Source organism: Psittacula echo (assembly GCF_963264785.1).
Source record: "Psittacula echo genome assembly, chromosome: 3".
Taxonomy (NCBI): Eukaryota; Metazoa; Chordata; class Aves; order Psittaciformes; family Psittacidae; genus Psittacula; species Psittacula echo.
Window position 1 is genome coordinate 57,606,749 of NC_137736.1, and position 19,027 is coordinate 57,625,775.

At 39.1% G+C, this 19,027-nt stretch overlaps 1 protein-coding gene across 1 annotated transcript in view; it reads left to right on the forward strand.

The window, feature by feature from the left end:
* Positions 1-527: 527 nt before the first annotated feature.
* The window catches only part of OCA2 (OCA2 melanosomal transmembrane protein), a gene marked incomplete at both ends in the record, with an annotated part of 171,283 nt that continues 152,783 nt past the window's right edge, over positions 528-19,027 (forward strand). Inside the window, one exon of the mRNA XM_080614470.1 lies at positions 528-796. Coding sequence (XP_080470596.1) covers positions 528-796 — 269 coding nt within the window. The remainder of the gene's footprint in view (positions 797-19,027) is intronic.

The following is a 19,027-nucleotide window of genomic DNA, read 5'->3' on the forward strand; positions in this document are numbered from 1 at the left end:
CTTAATGAGGGGCCATCAGATGCAACAGAGCTTCTGCCTGACTGGGCTTTCAGAGGGAGCCTGAGGGCTAGGAGGAGAGAGGTGGCTTCTGCAGGGCTGCTGTCACCACGACTACTGAAGAAAACCTGTGTCATGGTGGTGAAGCAGTGCTGTTATAAGCTGGGGACATGTTTTGCACCAGTGGCTCTTGTGCCACTGATGCGGAGATTATTTTGGCTTATTCTGTGAGATAAGTGCTGGGAGATTTGTGAGAGAGAGTCACGGTAGACATGGAAAAAGTAGAAGACCCATCTCTATGCATTTGAATGCTTCTTATAATGGCTAATTTTGAAGATGCAAAGATGTTTAAAACGTTGGAATTATTCCTTGTGGTAATAAACCATCAAGAGAAATATCCAAAGGTAAACACGAAGTCTTCTGCTTGGCATTTTTAACACACACATCCTGAAGTAAATATTGAGGTCAATTCAATTTAGTCTTAATATATTGGTTTTCACTTTCTTTAGGAGAACACCCCCCAGGGACAGATGTACTTGGATAACAAAGATGAAAGTACTATTCCTAGACAACAAGGGATGGAGTTGAATCAGACATCTCTACATCAAACCAGTTTAACTGCAAAAGTGGCAGCCAAACCGGTGACCAGAAGTTGCAATGAGCTGCGGCTTTTGAAAGAGTATCATGGCATGGTAGCAAGTCTTGGAGAGCAACAGACCCTGTGTGAAAACCCAGCAATAGGGGAGGATGTCTGCATTGCTCTGGGGAAGGATTTCACTCCTGTCCCCATTCAGGGAAGGTAAGAATAAGGACAAATAGAGTATTTTTTTCTCCTAATTAAAGTTAATTTTTATTTCCTTACAGAGCAGATATGTATGTTTATTAAGTGAATGTTGTTTCTCCCACCTACACAGAGAACAGGAAGCTTAATGGGGCACCAGAGCAGTCTTAGTTGCTATGGAGGGGTTGTGGATTTTTGAACTAATCTCAGCTTTAATAGCAGCCATAGGCCAATTTTACTGTGTTTTCAAGACCGGGAACGTGCCTTTCCTTGCCTACCTGGTGTCACAAAACACACAGAGATAAAGAAATTTTCATGTCCCCTCCCCCCACCTCTTTCAGAAAAACACACTGTAAGGCTGTAAACTGAACCACTACAGGTAAGACTGTGAATACTAAAATGGCACTAATAACACAACTGTGATGGCTGACGCACCACAAGTGTGTGCTCCTTGTGCATCCTTTTCTCCATCAGGAGAGGTGCAGGTTTGGGGATGGGAGTGCTAGTCTTTCCTGTTGCGACACATACAACATCAACAATTCTATTTGTAAGCATTTAGAAATATTTTATATACCCCAAAATACTGCAGGTGGCTCTTTAACCCTTTCTTGTTCACACATTCACTTTCTTAAACCCCTTTGATAGCAGGATGGAGCAAGTTGTGCAGCAGCAACAACAACAGTGTGTGGAAAGCAGTGAGTGTGGACTGTCAACCTTTTTGAGCAGTTATGAGAATTTGTAGAGATGACTTGATAGAACTTGAATCAAGAGCAATGCTGTACCTAACCCAAGCTCCTGCAGAGCACACATCTTGAAATGCTGCCTGGGGGTGTCTGCATCAAGCAAAATCGCTCACATTGCAGTGGTGAAGTAGAGTGCCAACACAAGCTCCAGAACCTGATGCTGGAGAGTCTCATTGCACTGCAATAAGGAAAAAACAGGGTAGATTTCAAAGCAGTTTAATGTTTAAATCAGATTTTAAAAAGCTAATTAATTAGCATTAAATATAAAAGTACAATTTATTTAATGATTTGCAATTTGGCATAACGGTTGCTCAGAGAAGCTGTGGCTGCCTCATCCCTGGCAGTGCTCAAGGCCAGGCTGGATGGGGCTTTGAGCAACCAAGTGGAAGGTGTCCTTGCCCATGGCAGGGAAGTTGGAACTGGATGATCTTAAAGGTCTCTTCCAATGCAAACCATTCTGTGATTCTGTGGTTCTTATGGACCAGCTATCACCCTTCAGGCTAAACTTCTTTCTGTTATTTTCCAGTGTACTGGCGGTACACAATTTACTGTGAACCTATGAACTACAGTTTGGAAATCATGGTCGCAGGTGTCAGAGATGAAAAATATTAAATCACAGAGGAGTCTACCTTCTTGCAAGTGCAGGGAGTACCTGCAGGTCTTTTGATAACAGTTTTTCTTTTTGAGTAAACTGTAGTCATTGTGATTTAGGAATAGAATTAAAGAGCCATGCCCATGCTCCCTTACATACAAAGTATATCTAATCTTCAATAGCAATATATTAAGGCTCAGGAAAGGATCTCCTGAAATTTATCCTTGTTTATCTTTAGCTCTATTTTTCCTGCAATATTGATTTTTTTTCATGGAGATTAATCTTCTCTGGATATTCTGAGCATGTATTTTAGCCAATGCACATTAGGTGCAGTTAAAATACTGTGTAATCCCTCTAGTATGAGTAATTACCCTTAAATTGTTGGGACTGCTCAACAGAATACAGACAAAAAACATGGATAAACCTTTGCAGAATCACGAGTTGTTTGATTAGTTCATTAGAATGAAAATTAGCTTTTAGTGTAAATTGTTCTTTTGCTTGCAAAGAAAACTACTAATGATTAAAAAAGAGGAGACCAAATCCTTTTTTTAAATTTTTTTCCACAAAGAGGCTCAGTAAATTGACATGTCTCTATGGTTTTGTTTTAATGCATCTACTTAACTTAAATTGCTGAATTATCTTTCAGGGATAAGATTCCTAGGTTCTCTAAATTGTTCAAATGTACACAGAGAGAAGACTTTCTAAAGAATCTATTGAACAGAACAGGGGATTTATCTGAGTCCCTAAAATAACCTTGAAGAAAGTGTTCTTGAGTTAGGCAGGACCCTATTCCTAGGGACATTTATGTCCACCCTATTCTGGACTGAACATTTCCATTTGACTGCAGCACAGTCCTGCAGGTGTTTTGTGGTCAGTGTATGCATTGTCTCAGGCTGCCTGCCTGTCAAAATGCCTTCTTATTTACTTTGTCTATTTAAGACCAGTACCTTCTGACTTTTTACTGCATTGCTTTAAGCAATCTTGGCTTTGTGTGAAGAGGCCTGGGCCATCCACAGTGGTCACTCTGTTGACTTTGCAGAGCATCGTTTCTCCTAAAATAAGCCTGTCTGGCTTTTTATGAGCAATATAATTCCTTTGGTCCTGCTTGCTGTAGGAAATGCAGCCATGCCTCTTGGAGTGGGCTATGCATGAGCTCCAGTGGTGTTCAGTGGGAATGTGTGGTTTTGTCTATCAGAAATACAGGCTTTAAAGTACTGCGGTGGCACTGAAGTCTGAATTTTGAATTTGCACTTCTCCTATTTTCCTCAGCTTTTAAACAATGGTTGACAAGGCTCTTTTTCATTACAGTTATGTAAAAGTTGCTTTTGCAGTTGATAGAGATTGGTCCAAGCCACCTTTCTTGGCTTTGAAGCCCTTACCTTGCAGGAAGATTTCATGCTGCTCTGTGGCAGCATGAGCAATGCTCTTCAGGCCAGCCCTGATAATCTCCAAAAGCACAGGGTGTTCTGTCTCTGTATGTACAGGATGTGGCCGCAAAAAAAGGCCCTTGATTGCCTTGGTCTCATCATCATCAGTGCTAATTCCATGGAAAAAGCCTAATGGCATGGCTTTTTGTATCAACCAAATCTGAAATCCTACTTGGTGAGCCACAGGAATGGGGTGAAGTCAGCTGTTTTTGGCTTAGGAGTTAATAGGTCTTGAAGGCCAACTATAGAAATGAGATGAATACTAACTCTTAAGCTCGTGAAACCAATTACCTAGTGCTGCTATTTAAAATTATACTACTAAATAAAGAAGGGAATTCATTGTGGTGGAAGGCAGTGGAAGAGAGGAGTAACAGAGTAACTAGACACTGTGGCATTAATTTCATATTGCCTTTCTTTCTTTGATGCAATTGCTGGTTTTACCTCCTTTGGGTGGTCAGATAATAACATTATCTTCTTAGGAAAGGGAAAAAAAAAAAAAAAGGTTGGCAGTCATACAATTCATTATGTCGTGAACTTTTCACAAGAAATGAAGCTGTGAAAGCAACGTGATGAAACCAAGCTCTATTGTTACTCCACTGAAGTTATATTTGGATGAATTTGGCCCTGGAACTTGCTAGTCATTTAATATGATAGCCCTTGGAAGTTTTTTCTTTAATCTTTTTGCCTCATTAGGAAGACTCATGTCTGGGATAACAAAAAAATAATCTCTTTTTTGGAATCTGCTTCAATTTGTGTTGCACTGAACAAAACTATTTCTCTCTGAATTTCTCGTGTCCTGCAGTTTCACTTATGTAATGCTCACTTATGCAAGAAAAAGTAAAAACAATCAACCATATTTATCTCTTCCTTTGCCTTGTGTCTGTGGTGCCAGGATCAGTAGGGAGATTTGTTTGCAATGAGAAAGTCAGGGAGTTAAAACTGTTGTATTCTCAGTTTGCAGCAATTCAACAGAAAGATTGCAATTGTATTTCCTGTTAGTTAGAGACGCTGGGAGAGGATAAGCTATTTTATAGTGAAAAGTCACTATGAAAGTGAAGTTATGCTTTTAAGAGTGAGGGATTATAAATCTCAATTTTGATTTTTAATTATGTTGATGTATTGCTACTTTTAAAGGACATTCATGAGACTTAGAATTAGATGTCAAGAAGACATGGTTACTGTCTAGATAAGTAAAATTTATGTGATAATTTAAAAGCTTCTTCAGAACAGGGGAAACAGGCTGAGGAAAAAACCCTCAAAACCATTCAAAACACATTTTTTGTGTGCTGTAAGACTAATTTTGATCTCTGGCTATTAGAATAAAATGGGATCATCTTCTGTTCAACATTCAAACAGGGAAAGTGGTCATTTTCACACCATAATTGCATGTTTGTGTGGAAACCATTCTGATTTTCATGTCAATCACACAAACATTAGAGAGAGTCCAGGACAGATAGATGACTTCACAGCAGACAGCCACATTCATTATTCTTGTGTAGCTTTTGGTAATCTTGCTTGCTGCCTGTATGGTCATGCTTCTGGCTTTCTTTCAATTTCTTATCTGTAGTGAATGTTTCTGAGTTTTGATTCCCTGTGAGGATCTTCAAGTGCTGTGAAACTGCAATGAATAAATAATATTGAGGAAGTTTGTGATTTTACTAATTGATTTAATTTGTTTTGTTTGGCTTTGAATATACTCTTTCAAGCGTTTGTTGCTAACATGGAGGCATGTGGCTGTAACATAGCTTGTTTTGAGCAAACTGTGTAAGGGCATGGAGCTGCTGAGACTCTGACTTAACTCAGATTACAGCTCCCCACTGTTGCCCCTACTACATCACAAAATACCATTCAAAAACCTGAAAACCTAAAACCAATAAGCAGTTCTAGCGCATTTTTAGCTCGAATGCTAGGAAGGATAACAGAAAGACAACACTATGCACAATACACATATAAATAAGTTATTGGGAAGTTCTGCTGCTCCCTTCTAAATCGCTGTTTCCCATTTCCTAGAGAAAAGCATCTTGGAGTGGTAACAGAAGACAGAAATGTGGTTATATGGTGTAACTTAAGGAGAATGTTTGCTTCATTTGAGTAAAAGAAGTGTGCTCAGCAAAAGACTGATTTTAACTTAGTTTTTCTTATTAATACAAAAATTGACAAAAAAAAAAAAAAAAACCCAAAAAAACCAGAAACAGACCTCACTCATGACAGATTTCCCTGTGTTGAATTATTTAATTTCTCTGTTGCTGTGTACTATTCATCATCTCAGTGCTTATTTCTTGTCACTGTTTACAACATAGCTTGGTCGTGTACTAGAGTTTCTATTCCATCATCAACAGACTAAAACCATAGCACACCCATGTAGCTACTCGAATGCTTTTTGATTCTGACAGGACATTTTGGTAAACAAAAATCCACCACTATTAATTTTTGATTTTAATTGCTCTGTTGAAAAAATTGGGGGGTACTCATTAACTGCTTCACACTTTTCCAGCTGTCAGGCTAAAAACTGAACTCAGCACTCAAAGAAAAATTTGCAGTGTACCAGCCTCCAAAGATCAAAAGTTTCAACTGAATCCCTGTGACATTGCGCAAAACTGTTGAATTTGGCAAGCAGCTGCTCTCTTCCTAATGGTTAATAATATGGTTATGTGGGGTTTGTCTTTTTTAGACCTCTTAGGCCAGTCTGGAAAAATGCCAGTGACATACAAGCTTCAATCCTCTTTGGGGTTGGACAGCTGTTTCCTCATGTAAACCTCTTTTTAAACAGGGGAGAGGCTTTTAATATAAGTGATGCTTTTTTTTTTTTACATTATATGGTTGAAGGGTTAAGCTAAACAGACAGCCAGACTTTGAAAAGCAATGTGTTGCTGTGGTGGGTTGACCCTGGCTGGGTGCCAGTTGCCCACCAAACCTCTCTATCACTTGCATCCTCAGCAGGACAGAGTGGAGGAGAAAGCAAGATGGATAAAAACAATAATGGGTCAAGATGAAGGCAGTTTAGTAAAGCAAAAGCAAACATCATGTGCAGAAACAAAGGAAAACAAAAGATTTATTCTCTACTTCCCGTCAGAAGGCAATGTCCATCCACTTCCAGGAAGAAGGGCTCAGTACGTGTAGTAGTTGCAACACAAACATCATAAATAATGAATGACACACCCTCCCTCTTCCTATCCCTACCCCTTCCTCCTCCTTTTTCTTAGCTTTTCTTGCTGAGCAGCCATCACACAGTGTAGAATATCCCTTTGGCCAGTTTGAGTCAGCTGTCCTGGTTGGTGAGGGTGCATGTTGTAGGGATAGCCTTGATGCTGTGTAAGCACTGCTCAGCGTCAGGCAAAACACCCTACTAGCTACCAGTACAAAAGCACAGCACTATAAGGGTTGCTATAGGGAAAATTAACTCCTTCCCAGCCTGACCCAATACAGTTGCACAGAGGCAGCCCCAGGTGAGCAAGAGAGCACGCATGGGGCTAAGAGTAGCTGATGTGAGGAGTAGCTATCCATGTAAGATGAAGCAAACAACTCAGTCACTCAGTATCCCTCAATAAAGTTTTTTCTTTGAAAAACTGTTTGGTGTGCTTAATTCCTGGTTGATGTATCTATGTGCAGGTAGCATTTCTGACATACTAAGCAATTTGTGGGAAACAGAACTTTGTACTAGTAGGTGGTCGAATTATGCTTATTAATATGAATCTAGTTTTATCCCTAATTTTCTGCTGTGTGGTTGTGCATGTGCAAAAACTTTATATGGGGAAGAACAATGGAGTATTTGCCAACAGTTGCTGGAGAGAAGGAAAATAAAATACTGGAAATCCATGGCCCTTACACATAACACTGCATCAGGTGGACATGCAGATAGGCAGCCGTTGTGGCATTGTAGTTGGGTGGTAAATGGTCTGCGTGAAAACATAACTTTTCCAAGGGCTCAGGCCGTGAATTTGAAGGATAGAGCAAGTCAAACCCTGAAAGTGCAGCCAAAAATAGTTGAGAATAGGAGTCATGGAGAGGAATCTGATTTTTGTCAGTAAGTTTGGACCATTTAGCTTTAAGGTTTGAACCTTTTTATATATATATATTCCCCCCTCCCCAAGCTTACTGTTAGCATAGTTCTTCTTGGTGATAGAGATGTGTTTCAGTCTGCCCAACACTTTAAATGTCTCTTCCATTAGAATTAATTAACATCAGAGTGGTTTGTCCTTTTTTGTTAGAAGCACTGGAAATCATTCCTCAGCCACAGTGAAAATTTCCAGGGTAGTGGTGGTCATAGGTTTAAGAACTGAAATTCATGTTAAATTGAATGTAGCTGATGGCAAAATAGATTAATGCAGGTGGAATAAATTAGCCAGTGAATTAAAAAATGAAAGGTCACAGTTTGTAGTCTGGGAAATCATATGGCTTTTTTAAAACCTCCTGTTTGTAAGGAGCTCAAGGCGCTGAAATACAGCAAAAGCTGATAAATGAGTCACCAAAATGGTTACAGACAGTGACCAAACAAGCAATTCTCTGCTTGATAGGTACTAATGGGACTGCAGGGGCAACCTGAAATAATTGTGCTAATGGACCACCAGAAGTCAGAGACCATACAGAGCTTTGTCCACAGCAGGTTGGAGCTAAGTCAAGGATAGCACAGTGAGCTGGAGGCAGGTCTGCCAAGACTGGGTAGGTTCAGAAGTAATGCACTTAGTTTTTAACTTTGCACAGTTTTATGTAATTCCTTTTGGGAAGGGTGAAGTAGAAAACAGATTGGCAGTTGCAGCAACTCACAGTTTTCAGGGGTGCAGCATAAGATACTGACTCAGTACTGTCTGTGAATTGGCATCATTCAAAAGCAGCTGTGAAAGGCTGAAGGTTTTGCTCACACTTTCTGAGCTACTCCTTTTTCCGTGCTAGTCAGTAAGGACAGCAAACACAGTCCATCTGCCATTGATTCCCTGAGATCCTTGAGCAGTTTCTCTAAGACTTCCTTGCCTGAAGTGGAGCTCTGGCAATGCTGGAGTAATCAAGCATTTGTCTCAGACAGCAGTTCTGGCAGTTATGTTGAACTGGTATGTCTGGTCAAGCATTACACTTGCTGTTTGAGAAAGAAACACTATTTTGTTGATGAATTTATTGTAAGAAGTGTAATCCTGGATTAATACAATACTTCCTTGAATGGGGTACGTAAGTATTTCAGAGTGTCTTTTTCACCCACTCTTGTGGCCTTATGTAATTTATTTTCTCTGCTGCTGAGAAAATAAAAAATTAGAACCAGCCTCTTGTATTCTTTCATCTCTAATCTTTCTAGGAGTGATAAGAGCAACTCTACCTCCTCAGCCGCATCAATGACATGTGAGCTGCAATCCTCTTTAGGGTCTATTGACAGCTGGCTCATCATGTAAACCTCTTACATTGTAAAGCATGAACCTGAATTTAGTGAATCTGTCTGATAAAAGGAAGAGTAAACCCAGAATGAAGGGTAACAAGGAATGCACTTCTTTTTCTTCTGATGTGTGTTTAATTGTGTAAGCTAAAACAGCAGGGCAATGTCATAATATTATATAAATACACGATTTTGCACCCATTGGCAGCATGTGGCTACTTTGCCAAGATACTCTGTGTGCTGTCTGTTGTGCCTCCCAGTGCTTTCCAGTGCAGGCCAACAAGAGTAAATGCTCTTTGCATTAGTGGCGCAATGGAATTTGTGCATTTTAAACATTGGTTTTGGTTCATGTCTACTTGGCATATTGTAGCCTGTGCCCAAAAATGAGTTAAGCCAGAACTGTAAGGAATAGTGATGTTTCAAAGTAAAAAATTTTGAACATCAGCTTGTGTGAAACAGTTGTTTTAACTACAAAACAAGTGCCATCAAGCACCCATTACAAACCTGCTCAAAGTTGCATGGCAGTATTGAAGACGATTATAGGACCAGAAATATTCAAACTACACTATTTTGACAGAAGACAGTCTGTCCTTGGCAGAAAAGAATGATAGATTGTCATAAGGATTTGGATGTTTCAGTATCATGCTAATCACAGTTTTGAACCTAAAGGTCTGTCAGCAAAAGTTGAAAAAACTCCACTGATGTCATTAGACCTGTCACGCTTTCCTTCAGATGGAAATCTGGATGTTTATGAAGCAGAACACACAAGAACTCCACACCAGTCGACAAATGTACCAATTTATTCAATTTATTTACAATACAGAACAGGACTGATCATTTAATTTTCTTTATATGTCAATCCAAGAAACATTTTAGGCTCAAGCAGACAGGATGAAGGAAAGACGTTTCTGGCTTTTCATACTTGGGAAACTATGAATCTGGGGACATTTAGGTCATACACATAATGGTTTGAGATCATCAGAATTAGGTATTGACACCAGCTTCCTTATGGATCCTACCCATGCTGCATATGTATCTCTTGAGGGATGAAGTCTTCATGGTATCCTTTTCTACATCACATTCAGTCTTCATTAACAAGAAAGTTGCAAGTAGGAGCATACCTTGTCCTTCTTGAGGTTACAGTGTTTGATTATTGATTAAAATAAATTAATATTTAAACTGGCATAACACTGCAGAGCTGAGATTCTAACCATACCTCCTGCAATGATGAACAAATGCTGATGGAGTCCATCCTTCCTTTCTAAATCAATGGCCTTTTAAAAAATTTAGTATGTCTGTGTGCTTTTTGTCTGAAGTTTAAATCTGTTCTTTTAGCTGGGCCTTGTGTCATGATATTTTTTCTCTCCGGCCCATGCTTTTTTCTAATGCTTCTAGAGGAGATAATTCCTGTAGCTTTAGTTTTTCCACTATTCTGATTAACTTCCACATTACATAACCTTAAAATGGTACATTTTTTTTTTCTCTGTGACAGTGCTCTATGGACTTCTGCTTTTCATAAGCATTTTTTGTTTATTTGCTTTTAAAACATTTCTTTGCAATTGTAACCTACTTCTAAGTGCCATGACTCAAATGTGATTCCATTATGTGAGCTTTAAATAGGTTATTTTTGTGTAGAGGGACAACCATTATTTTGTATTGAATCTTGAGGTGCAGAAGAGCTACCTCTACATTAACTTTTAAGAACAATATGTGGTTATGGGCTTTTTAGTGTTTATCTCTCTCTTTTTTCTTTTATTGTGACTTTGTGTATTGCTCTGCTGCTTAGAGTATCCAATTACCTTTTTCCTTTGCATTGCCATATTGTCAGAGTATCCTTTGGTTTTCCTGCTGTGTCACACTCTATGGATAATTTCTTTTTGCAAACTGCCTGTGCAGACTGTATTAAAAAGACAGTTTTCAGTGCAGTAGATGTTTATCTTGGCGACAGTTTCTGGAGTTGTTTTATTCAAAAGATACATGTGAGAAGCTGTGTTTTGTTAGTACTATACTTTATCCTACATTCAGGCTTCTGATGTGTGCTTCAGGCTTCTTTTATTTGGAGGTGCTGTTGATTCAAGAGCACTAAGCCTTTTTGATCTGTTTGAGTTTATAATCAAATAGCTGCAATAACTGTCTGGTCTAACACATAGCAAAGGACAAGGTTTGCCTTTTTTTTTTTTTTAATTGAAATCCTGTTTTTTCATGCTTTTTAAAATGCTAACAAGTGGGTTTTTTTATTGAAAATTAATATGTTATTCAGGTGCTGTATCTGCCTGAAAAATGAAACACTTGTGAACTTTCTTATGTCTTTAACTTTCTAAATCAGCTGTGCTCTATAGTATCTCTGCCAGGGTGGGACCAGTAACAGAGATCCTTCATCTCAATTCTGATTCAATATCTGTCTTGCTTCTTTAATTTCATTTGCAAGGACTGACTGGTTTTTTTTTATTCATCTGTCTCTGTATAGCAGCTTGGAGCCTGCTGCCTCAATAAGAGGAAGAAGCTGACGACAATGGGCAGTCAAGGGGTTTCTCCTTTCCTGCAGATATTTTTTAAGCCATCAGCACTGACACTTTCCCTTTTTTCTTTGGGAGCAGAGAATTAGGTCTTATTTATATCACCTCATGTCTGGATAGCCAGAAATTTTCACACGTATGCAAAGACTTGTTGTCCATACAGCCACTGAACAGAATCCTATCTTTTTTCTGGTGATCATTATCCAGGATTTATTTATCTTTGGGATGGTGATTTTTAGAACATGCATAGCAAAATGTTATAACATTTCTCATCAAGAATATGTTATTTCAGGAGAAAGATTGAAGGAAATCCCCTTTGTGAGACTATGGAGAAACCCAAGTGTCACTCTGTACAGGGCCAAAGCAAACACCATGTCTGAGAGGAAAGACTCTGGAACTGGAAAGAGTCTGTGACTTGGAGGGAATATCATTGCAAATACGACATATAGTTACACTGTGTTGCCAGAACAAAGCCATCTGCCATGCAGGAAAAGAAATTTCCTTCTGAACCCAGAGGAGCATGATTATTGTTTTTTGACTTTTCAGTGCAGAGGAATACGTCCTTACTTGAAGAAGGGTTACAGATTAATTAAGGAGGAAGAGAAGCTGAAATTACATCATTATTCTTAGTTTTTGTGATCAGTTTTCCCTAGTTGAGGAAAGACTTGCTGAGTATAATTTGCCAGGACGAGACAAGGAAATTCTCTGTTTCTTTGCAACTCACTATCTATAATCCTTTTATTATTTTTTTTTTCCTTCCTCTTTTTTAATTTGAGAATCTCAGTTGAATACGTTGATGGTCTCAGATCTTTGTGTTTCAAATTAATCTCTCATGACGTTGAATCAAAAATTTGTGTTTTAAAGCTGCTTGTTAACATAAATTAGATAGCTCTTTCTGACATGGTAGCCTTCAGGTACGTGTACGTATCTGAGGCCTTTCGAGGCAGAAAAAGATGTCTGGTAGCAAAACAGAACCCAGCAAACACCCAGAGTTTCCTGAGGCTTGTAAGCTGCGTATGTGAATGTATTTCAGTGATATTAGTGAAGGGAAGAGCATCATTTTTGTGAGATAAAACTGCATTTGTTCCTGGAGGTTTCACTGAATATTCTTCAAATGTAAAAATAAATATTGTATTATTATCAGCTACCTTTTTATTCTGTTTGGTTTCTTTAATTTGCTCCTCTGGGATTTTCAGTGCTTTAAAAATATGTGTCTCTGATATAATTCAAGGTGGAAAGCAGTGGCTAGTGATGTGGGTTTACTTTGTTTTGGAAGCTGGTTGTTAGTAAGTTATGACAAAATTATGTTTGGAAGGACTTGATAATTTTTTGTATTCCTAATCAACACTGAATAACTTTTCTGGTGAATAGTCTTCTGTATGAAAAAGAGATTTCATCTAAGAGCAAAGAAAAAGTACATGAGGAAAGTACTTTTTAGTACACTGTGTGAGGCTTATACATTATTTAGTGAAGGAGGCTTTGTTATCTCAGAGTTAATTCTCCAGGTTCATTGTATAGTCAACATAGGAGGCAGGGAGGATGAAAACAATTTGAAGAGGTCTCTCTCTTACCAGTGACTGTAACTATCCTAGATCAGACCTATAGATGGTAAAAGTCACATGGATAACCTCAGTTTCTTATGCTCAGCCAGAACTTGAAAAGGAATTCTTAATATCTCCATTATAATTAAAATAATGAAAAAAAAATAGAAGGACTTTCATTATAGTGAAAAAATACCCATTATTTCAATATATGATAGCTATTTATTTCCCTGAAAATTATTTATCTTAAAATTTTACTGCTGTTCTCTGTCTGCCCTGAGTACTGTGTCTCATTCCCTAGATTTGGAGAAAATTTTTGCTGGGGCCAGTCCACTGAGATCAGGATCTACATAAAGGCCATAGAAGTTGTCCTAGATATATTGTAACACCTTATGAGACACCAACTACTTACCAGATAAAAGGGTTCTTGAACCTGCCTTCTTTCATTTTATTGTGACCAAAGGGCAAAATACAAGTCCCAGCAAGCTTATTATAGTTGGGATCCATCATGTGTTTTTTTAAAGCAAAGCTTAATTTGATGGCAGCTTGAATTTTTAAGCCATGCAATGGCCTGCTGCTTGCCTTCACCTCTACTGTCTCTCCAGGCACATGAATCAGTCACATTTTTTCATGTTGTTAATGAGCTTTTTTGTACATCTGTCTGGCTTTTTTTTTACTTCTAAGTGATAGAAACACTTTTTTTTAGTGACAAAGTTACTTTTATTCTCTAAAAGTTGCAAATATGAAAATGGTATCTCCAAATTCTTGGAATGAAACAAGTAATGACAATTTTAAAATCAAATTTTTTTTTTTTTTTTTAAAAAAAAGAAAAGAAAAATAGCTTCTGCATTACTTCATAGAATCATAGAATCATAGAATAGTTAGGGTTGGGAAGGACTTTAAGATCATCTATTTCCAACCCCCCTGCCATGGGCAGGGACACCCCACACTAAACCATGTCACCCAAGGCCTCATCCAACCTGGCCTTGAACACTGCCAAGGATGGAGCATTCACAACCTCCCTGGGCAACCCATTCCAGTGCCTCACCACCCTCACAGTAAAGAACTTCTTCCTTAGATCCAATCTAAACTTCCCCTGTTGAAGTTTGAACCCATTACCCCTTGTCCTGTCACTACAGTCCCTGATGAAGAGTCCCTCCCCAGCATCCTTGTAGGCCCCCTTCAGATACTGGCAGGCTGCTATGAGGTCTCCACGCAGCCTTCTCTTCTCCAGGCTGAACAGCCCCAACTTCCTCAGCCTATCTTCATACGGGAGGTGCTCCAGTCCCCTGATCATCCTCGTGGCCCTCCTCTGGACTTGTTCCAACAGTTCCATGTTCTTTTTATGTTGAGGACACCAGAACTGCACACAATACTCCAAGTGAGGTCTCATGAGAGCAGAGTAGAGGGGCAGGATCACCTCCTTCGACCTGCTGGTCCCGCTCCTTTTGATGCAGCCTAGGATACGGTTGGCTTTCTGGGCTGCGAGTGCACACTGAAGCCAGCTCATGTTCATTTTCTCATCGACCAACACCCCCAAGTCCTTCTCTGCAGGGCTGCTCTGAATCTCTTCTCTGCCCAACCTGTAGCTGTGCCTGGGATTGCTCCGACCCAGGTGTAGGATCTTGCACTTGGCATGGTTAAACTTCATCAGGTTGGCATCAGCCCACCTCACAAGCGTGTCGAGGTCCTCTGGATGGCATCCCTTCCCTCCGGCGTATCAGTATAGTTCACTAATTATTCTTTTCAGTCTTCAAAACTGGGGTGAGTAGCATAAGAATATATTATAAGACTATGTAAGGCCAGAAGCATAATTACATGTGACAGATCACTACATTGTTTGGATTAAGGGAAATTATATTAACATAAACGTGTCTCACCATTGTGTAGAAAAGCGTTCCATCACCTTGGAAGTGGTCAATTTTCTTCTTTTAATAGCACTTCCTTTCTTTTATCATCCTTAAATTTAGGTAGTCTGAATCTTCATACTTCAACATATGTTCCCCCAAACCTTTGGGACTACAATATCGTATCACTGCAATGCTTGAAGAATAACCTTCTCTAGAGATGGTCACATATGTTTATTTCTCAGACCTATCCTTCTGTTTGTATTTCCATCCTCTGTGTGATCCATCTTGCATCTTTAGGAGAGTCTGGTCAGATATGAAGTTAAAACATTAAGTTGTGACAACTTCCTTAACTTTTGAGATTCTTGGAATTGCCTCACAGACTACAAAAAATGTGTAAACCTTTCTTTATTTGTCATAAATTTAGTTAGCATCAGAGCTGCTTATGCTGAAAGCCCATAGTGAATGCCAAAGAGAAATGCTGGCATTTAAAAGCCAAGCTTGCAGTATATGCTAAAGTATTACAAGTGTAGCCATGTTTAGAGTGTTGCTTATAAATTGCTTCCCTATAGGTTTTTTTTCATTTTTCCCTGCAGCAGTTGAGAATAATACCTCTTAACAGGTTATCTGTGTAATCTCTATAGAAACTGGGGTTTTGGAAGTTGGACCGTTACCCATACCAGCTACTGCTGCCTATTTAAAATTTGCAGCTTGCTGGCAGTTGCCAACAGCTAAACTGTTTTGGCAGCAGCTGCTCCTGAGATGTATTTTCTCCTTCAGAGTGTCTGCAGTTTTTGTATGCTATCTCCTGCAGCTTTCCAGTTTCTTTGCTGAAGCAGAAAATAGAGAAGAGGAAACAGCAGTTATGCCTTTTCAGTGCAACTTCTCAGTCCTTCAAAGCGCAGCCTTTTTTGACCTGCCTCATCACTGTGGCTCTGCTGGGCAGTCATGAAGTTCTGGCGTGGTCCCGGTCCCCGTCCCTGTTCTGTACCTGATGCCTTGCTGGGTGCTATGGGATAGGCCCTGGCTAGGGAGGTCATGGCCCTGTCAGATCCACAACCACCCTCTGTTCCTGGCTCCTCCCACAGGGTGGCAGGACCTTGTGATGCCTTGACATGAGACTGAGAAATATGTGGAGAACATCTTAGTCCTTTTAGTTAGTTAGAGGAACTTCAAGGCAGCTTAAGGATTTAAGTACATTCTTTTAGCTTCACCCACTGCAGTGATGCACTGATCTGTTAACCACATCTTGATGTCTTCTTGGTGGAGACTTCCCCTGACAGAGGAAGGCAAAGACTCTTGATGAAAAGGAGCTACCAGGTCCTGAAGGTATCTGAAAATTTAATTTTTCAGGGAAGTACAAGAACCCTAGAAAGCCTTATTTGATTCAAAAAACCCCCAAACACAGGAAGCACTCTATTTCCAAGCTATTTCTAAACTTAAAATTGCCCTGCTTCTTAAAATAGCAGAATATTGAACAAATGAAAGGAAAAAGACCAGTACCACATGCTCTTGCAGGATGTGTTCACTCTCTAAATCTGGAAGTGAATGAAGCAAGCACATTGTGTGAGCCCTATGTGAGGAACTATTTCTGTCTTGGAAAACCTCAGCACACATTTCACTACATATTTCTTAAGCATGTTCTTTACTTGCCCAAGGTCTTAGCATGGTAGACGTTTCTCAATATGACACCTGCCAGTTGGCTGTGCCTCTTGCAACGTCTTGCTGTCAGGTAGTGCCAGAACCACAGTCCTCTGGGGAATTCTGTACAGTCTTGTCTAATAGAAAATTAGGAAAGTCAAATGAAAATGAGTCTGTATTAAGTAATGCTTTCATTGTTAAATTTTTCTGACATCTTAATGATGCATGCTTTTAAAGGGTCTAGAGGTTATTTGCTGATTTAGTTGATGCTATCATAAAGCAGTCATCAGAAAATGTCTGGAGCCTGTTTAGAGATGTAAGCTCTGGAGTCTTTGATCCTTCCCTTGACTCTTAGTATATCAGTTGACTATACTTCATTTGTGATGGGTAGTCATAACAGTTCCCCATGATGTGCTGCTACTGAGGAGAAGACATGACGGAGGCTTGTCTCTCTGTGTGAACATGTATATATCATAATGTTGATAGATGTATGCTAACAGCTGCTTAGTATACAGTAAATGTTTAAAAGCTGAATGCTATGATGTTGGTCAGCACAATTTGTACCATATAACCATTGTCCAAAAGTGGACTTTAACAGAAAATGACAAATACCATATTTGGTGGAAGAATGTGTTTCAAATAGGGTCAAAAACTGGTGTGGTGTTTTCTTTTTCTGATTTTTTTTTTCTTTTGTAAAAAGCTCTCTGCTTTCCAATTTGTTTCTGCATTGTGCATGTTTAACACTCTTTTTCCCTGAAAAGGTTCTGCTTTTAATTTTTGATATAGTAAAATTTCCAATAAGTTATGTTCAAAACTGTTGATGGTCTTGCATAATACTTATGCTTCCGTATTCACCTCTTCTACAAATCTGACCAAATCCTTTCTGTAGATGTAGGAATTATTGCTTTCTGTTGTTACAGAAATGCTTTTACTGATAGTTGCATGCATGACATAGCATATGGCAGATGAAGCATTTTATTAGCTGATGTTTAAAATGTATGCTTTTTATTATAGGAAGTGAAAACTTAATGGATTGTGTGGCATGATTAGCCTTGTATTGAAAAGCTTAAATAATAGGTTCTAGCCAAACCGAGTGACTATTTTAAGTGTCTGCAAGCTAACTAGGATGAGTATGGTCTTTTCATTCCTCAGGTTTTTCTTTTTAGGTGCTTACATCTTTTGGTGTCCTCTTTTGTAGTGTATTTGGGATTGAAAGGTGGCTTATTGCTGAACAACAGCTGCAACCACAAAGTCTTCCCTGACCTTTCCTTTAAAGTGGCACATTAGGAAATGCCTAAAAATGTGATTGTGGGGCAGGTTTCATGCTCAACAACAGGAATAGAGTTCTCTTTATTCGCTTCATCCAAAGTCCCCTGAAGACTTTGGAAGTTATCACCTGCAGGTAATGGGAAACAGCTGTGTGTTGCAGGTGGAATCCTTCTTCAGCTGCTGTCAGGCAACTAGGGCTTCATCTAGGGTGTGGACAGCCCTCTTACAATGCTGTATGGAGACAGCCAGAAATTGTAATTGCTTGAAAGATTAGCAACTGGAAAGTATGACTTTGACTGCAAGTAACCGCTCAAAAACCACACTTCGTCAGAACAAACCTATACTCCTGCAGAGAGAGCCAGAATCTGTATATAAGATTCACAGCAGTATCCAAATGGTTAAGAACACAATCTTCTTTTTGAAAGATTTCTCTTAATTAAAATAAAACCATGCCCAATTGTAACAAATGTGAGAAAGAATGTGGCCACAGCAGTGGTTGTAGAGGAGGCGGGATATGCTCTTCTTTTCCTGATGTCAGTTCTACATGGATGTTTCCATATGAGTGATGCTTTGTAAGTCTTTAAAAAGGTCCTTTTCAAATACTTTTTTCTGTAGCTTTTGGTTTTAGTTTTCTCCAATGAATTTTGAATGAAAGGGAAATGAGAATGGTATTTTTTTGTGTGAAGATCCATGTGCCTGTCTACATATAAATGTGTACATTTGTAAATGCACATATTTTATGTCTCATGTTTGATTTATAAAATGCTAATGATTTTTGAGTTTGAACCATGATAGAAGAACACTGAACACAATTGGTGTTCAGCTTACCAGCTCCTCAACTGTACATAGTATAAATCCAGAGCAGTCCTGTCATCCTATGAATGGGACTATCCGCAATGGCCTAATGAGCTGACCTCCTGATTAGCTCCTTTGTAATGTTGCTGAATTGCTTAATAGAGATGGATTGAACTCCATTCTAGCATCTAGGTAAAACCAAAGTTTCTAGCTCTTTGAATTGTGAAAGAACCTTCAAAGTGTAAACTATCCTAGGTTTTGAAAAGTGTCACATTGATTTCTTTCCTTTATTTAGATAATGTCAATTGCCATCCACTTGCAGGGCTGAGGAGCACCAAGAATGATGCTAAGAAGGTTTCTGAGCACTGTAGACTTGTTCCTCTAATAGCAGGGGGTCTTTGAGCCTTCCTAGGTTTTGTTTGCAGATGATTATCTTATGTGTTATCTTTTAATGAAGTGGGTGACCAATTCTCACCAATAGTGTCTCTGCAGAAGTAAGAGGGGCACAGAAGGGCTTGC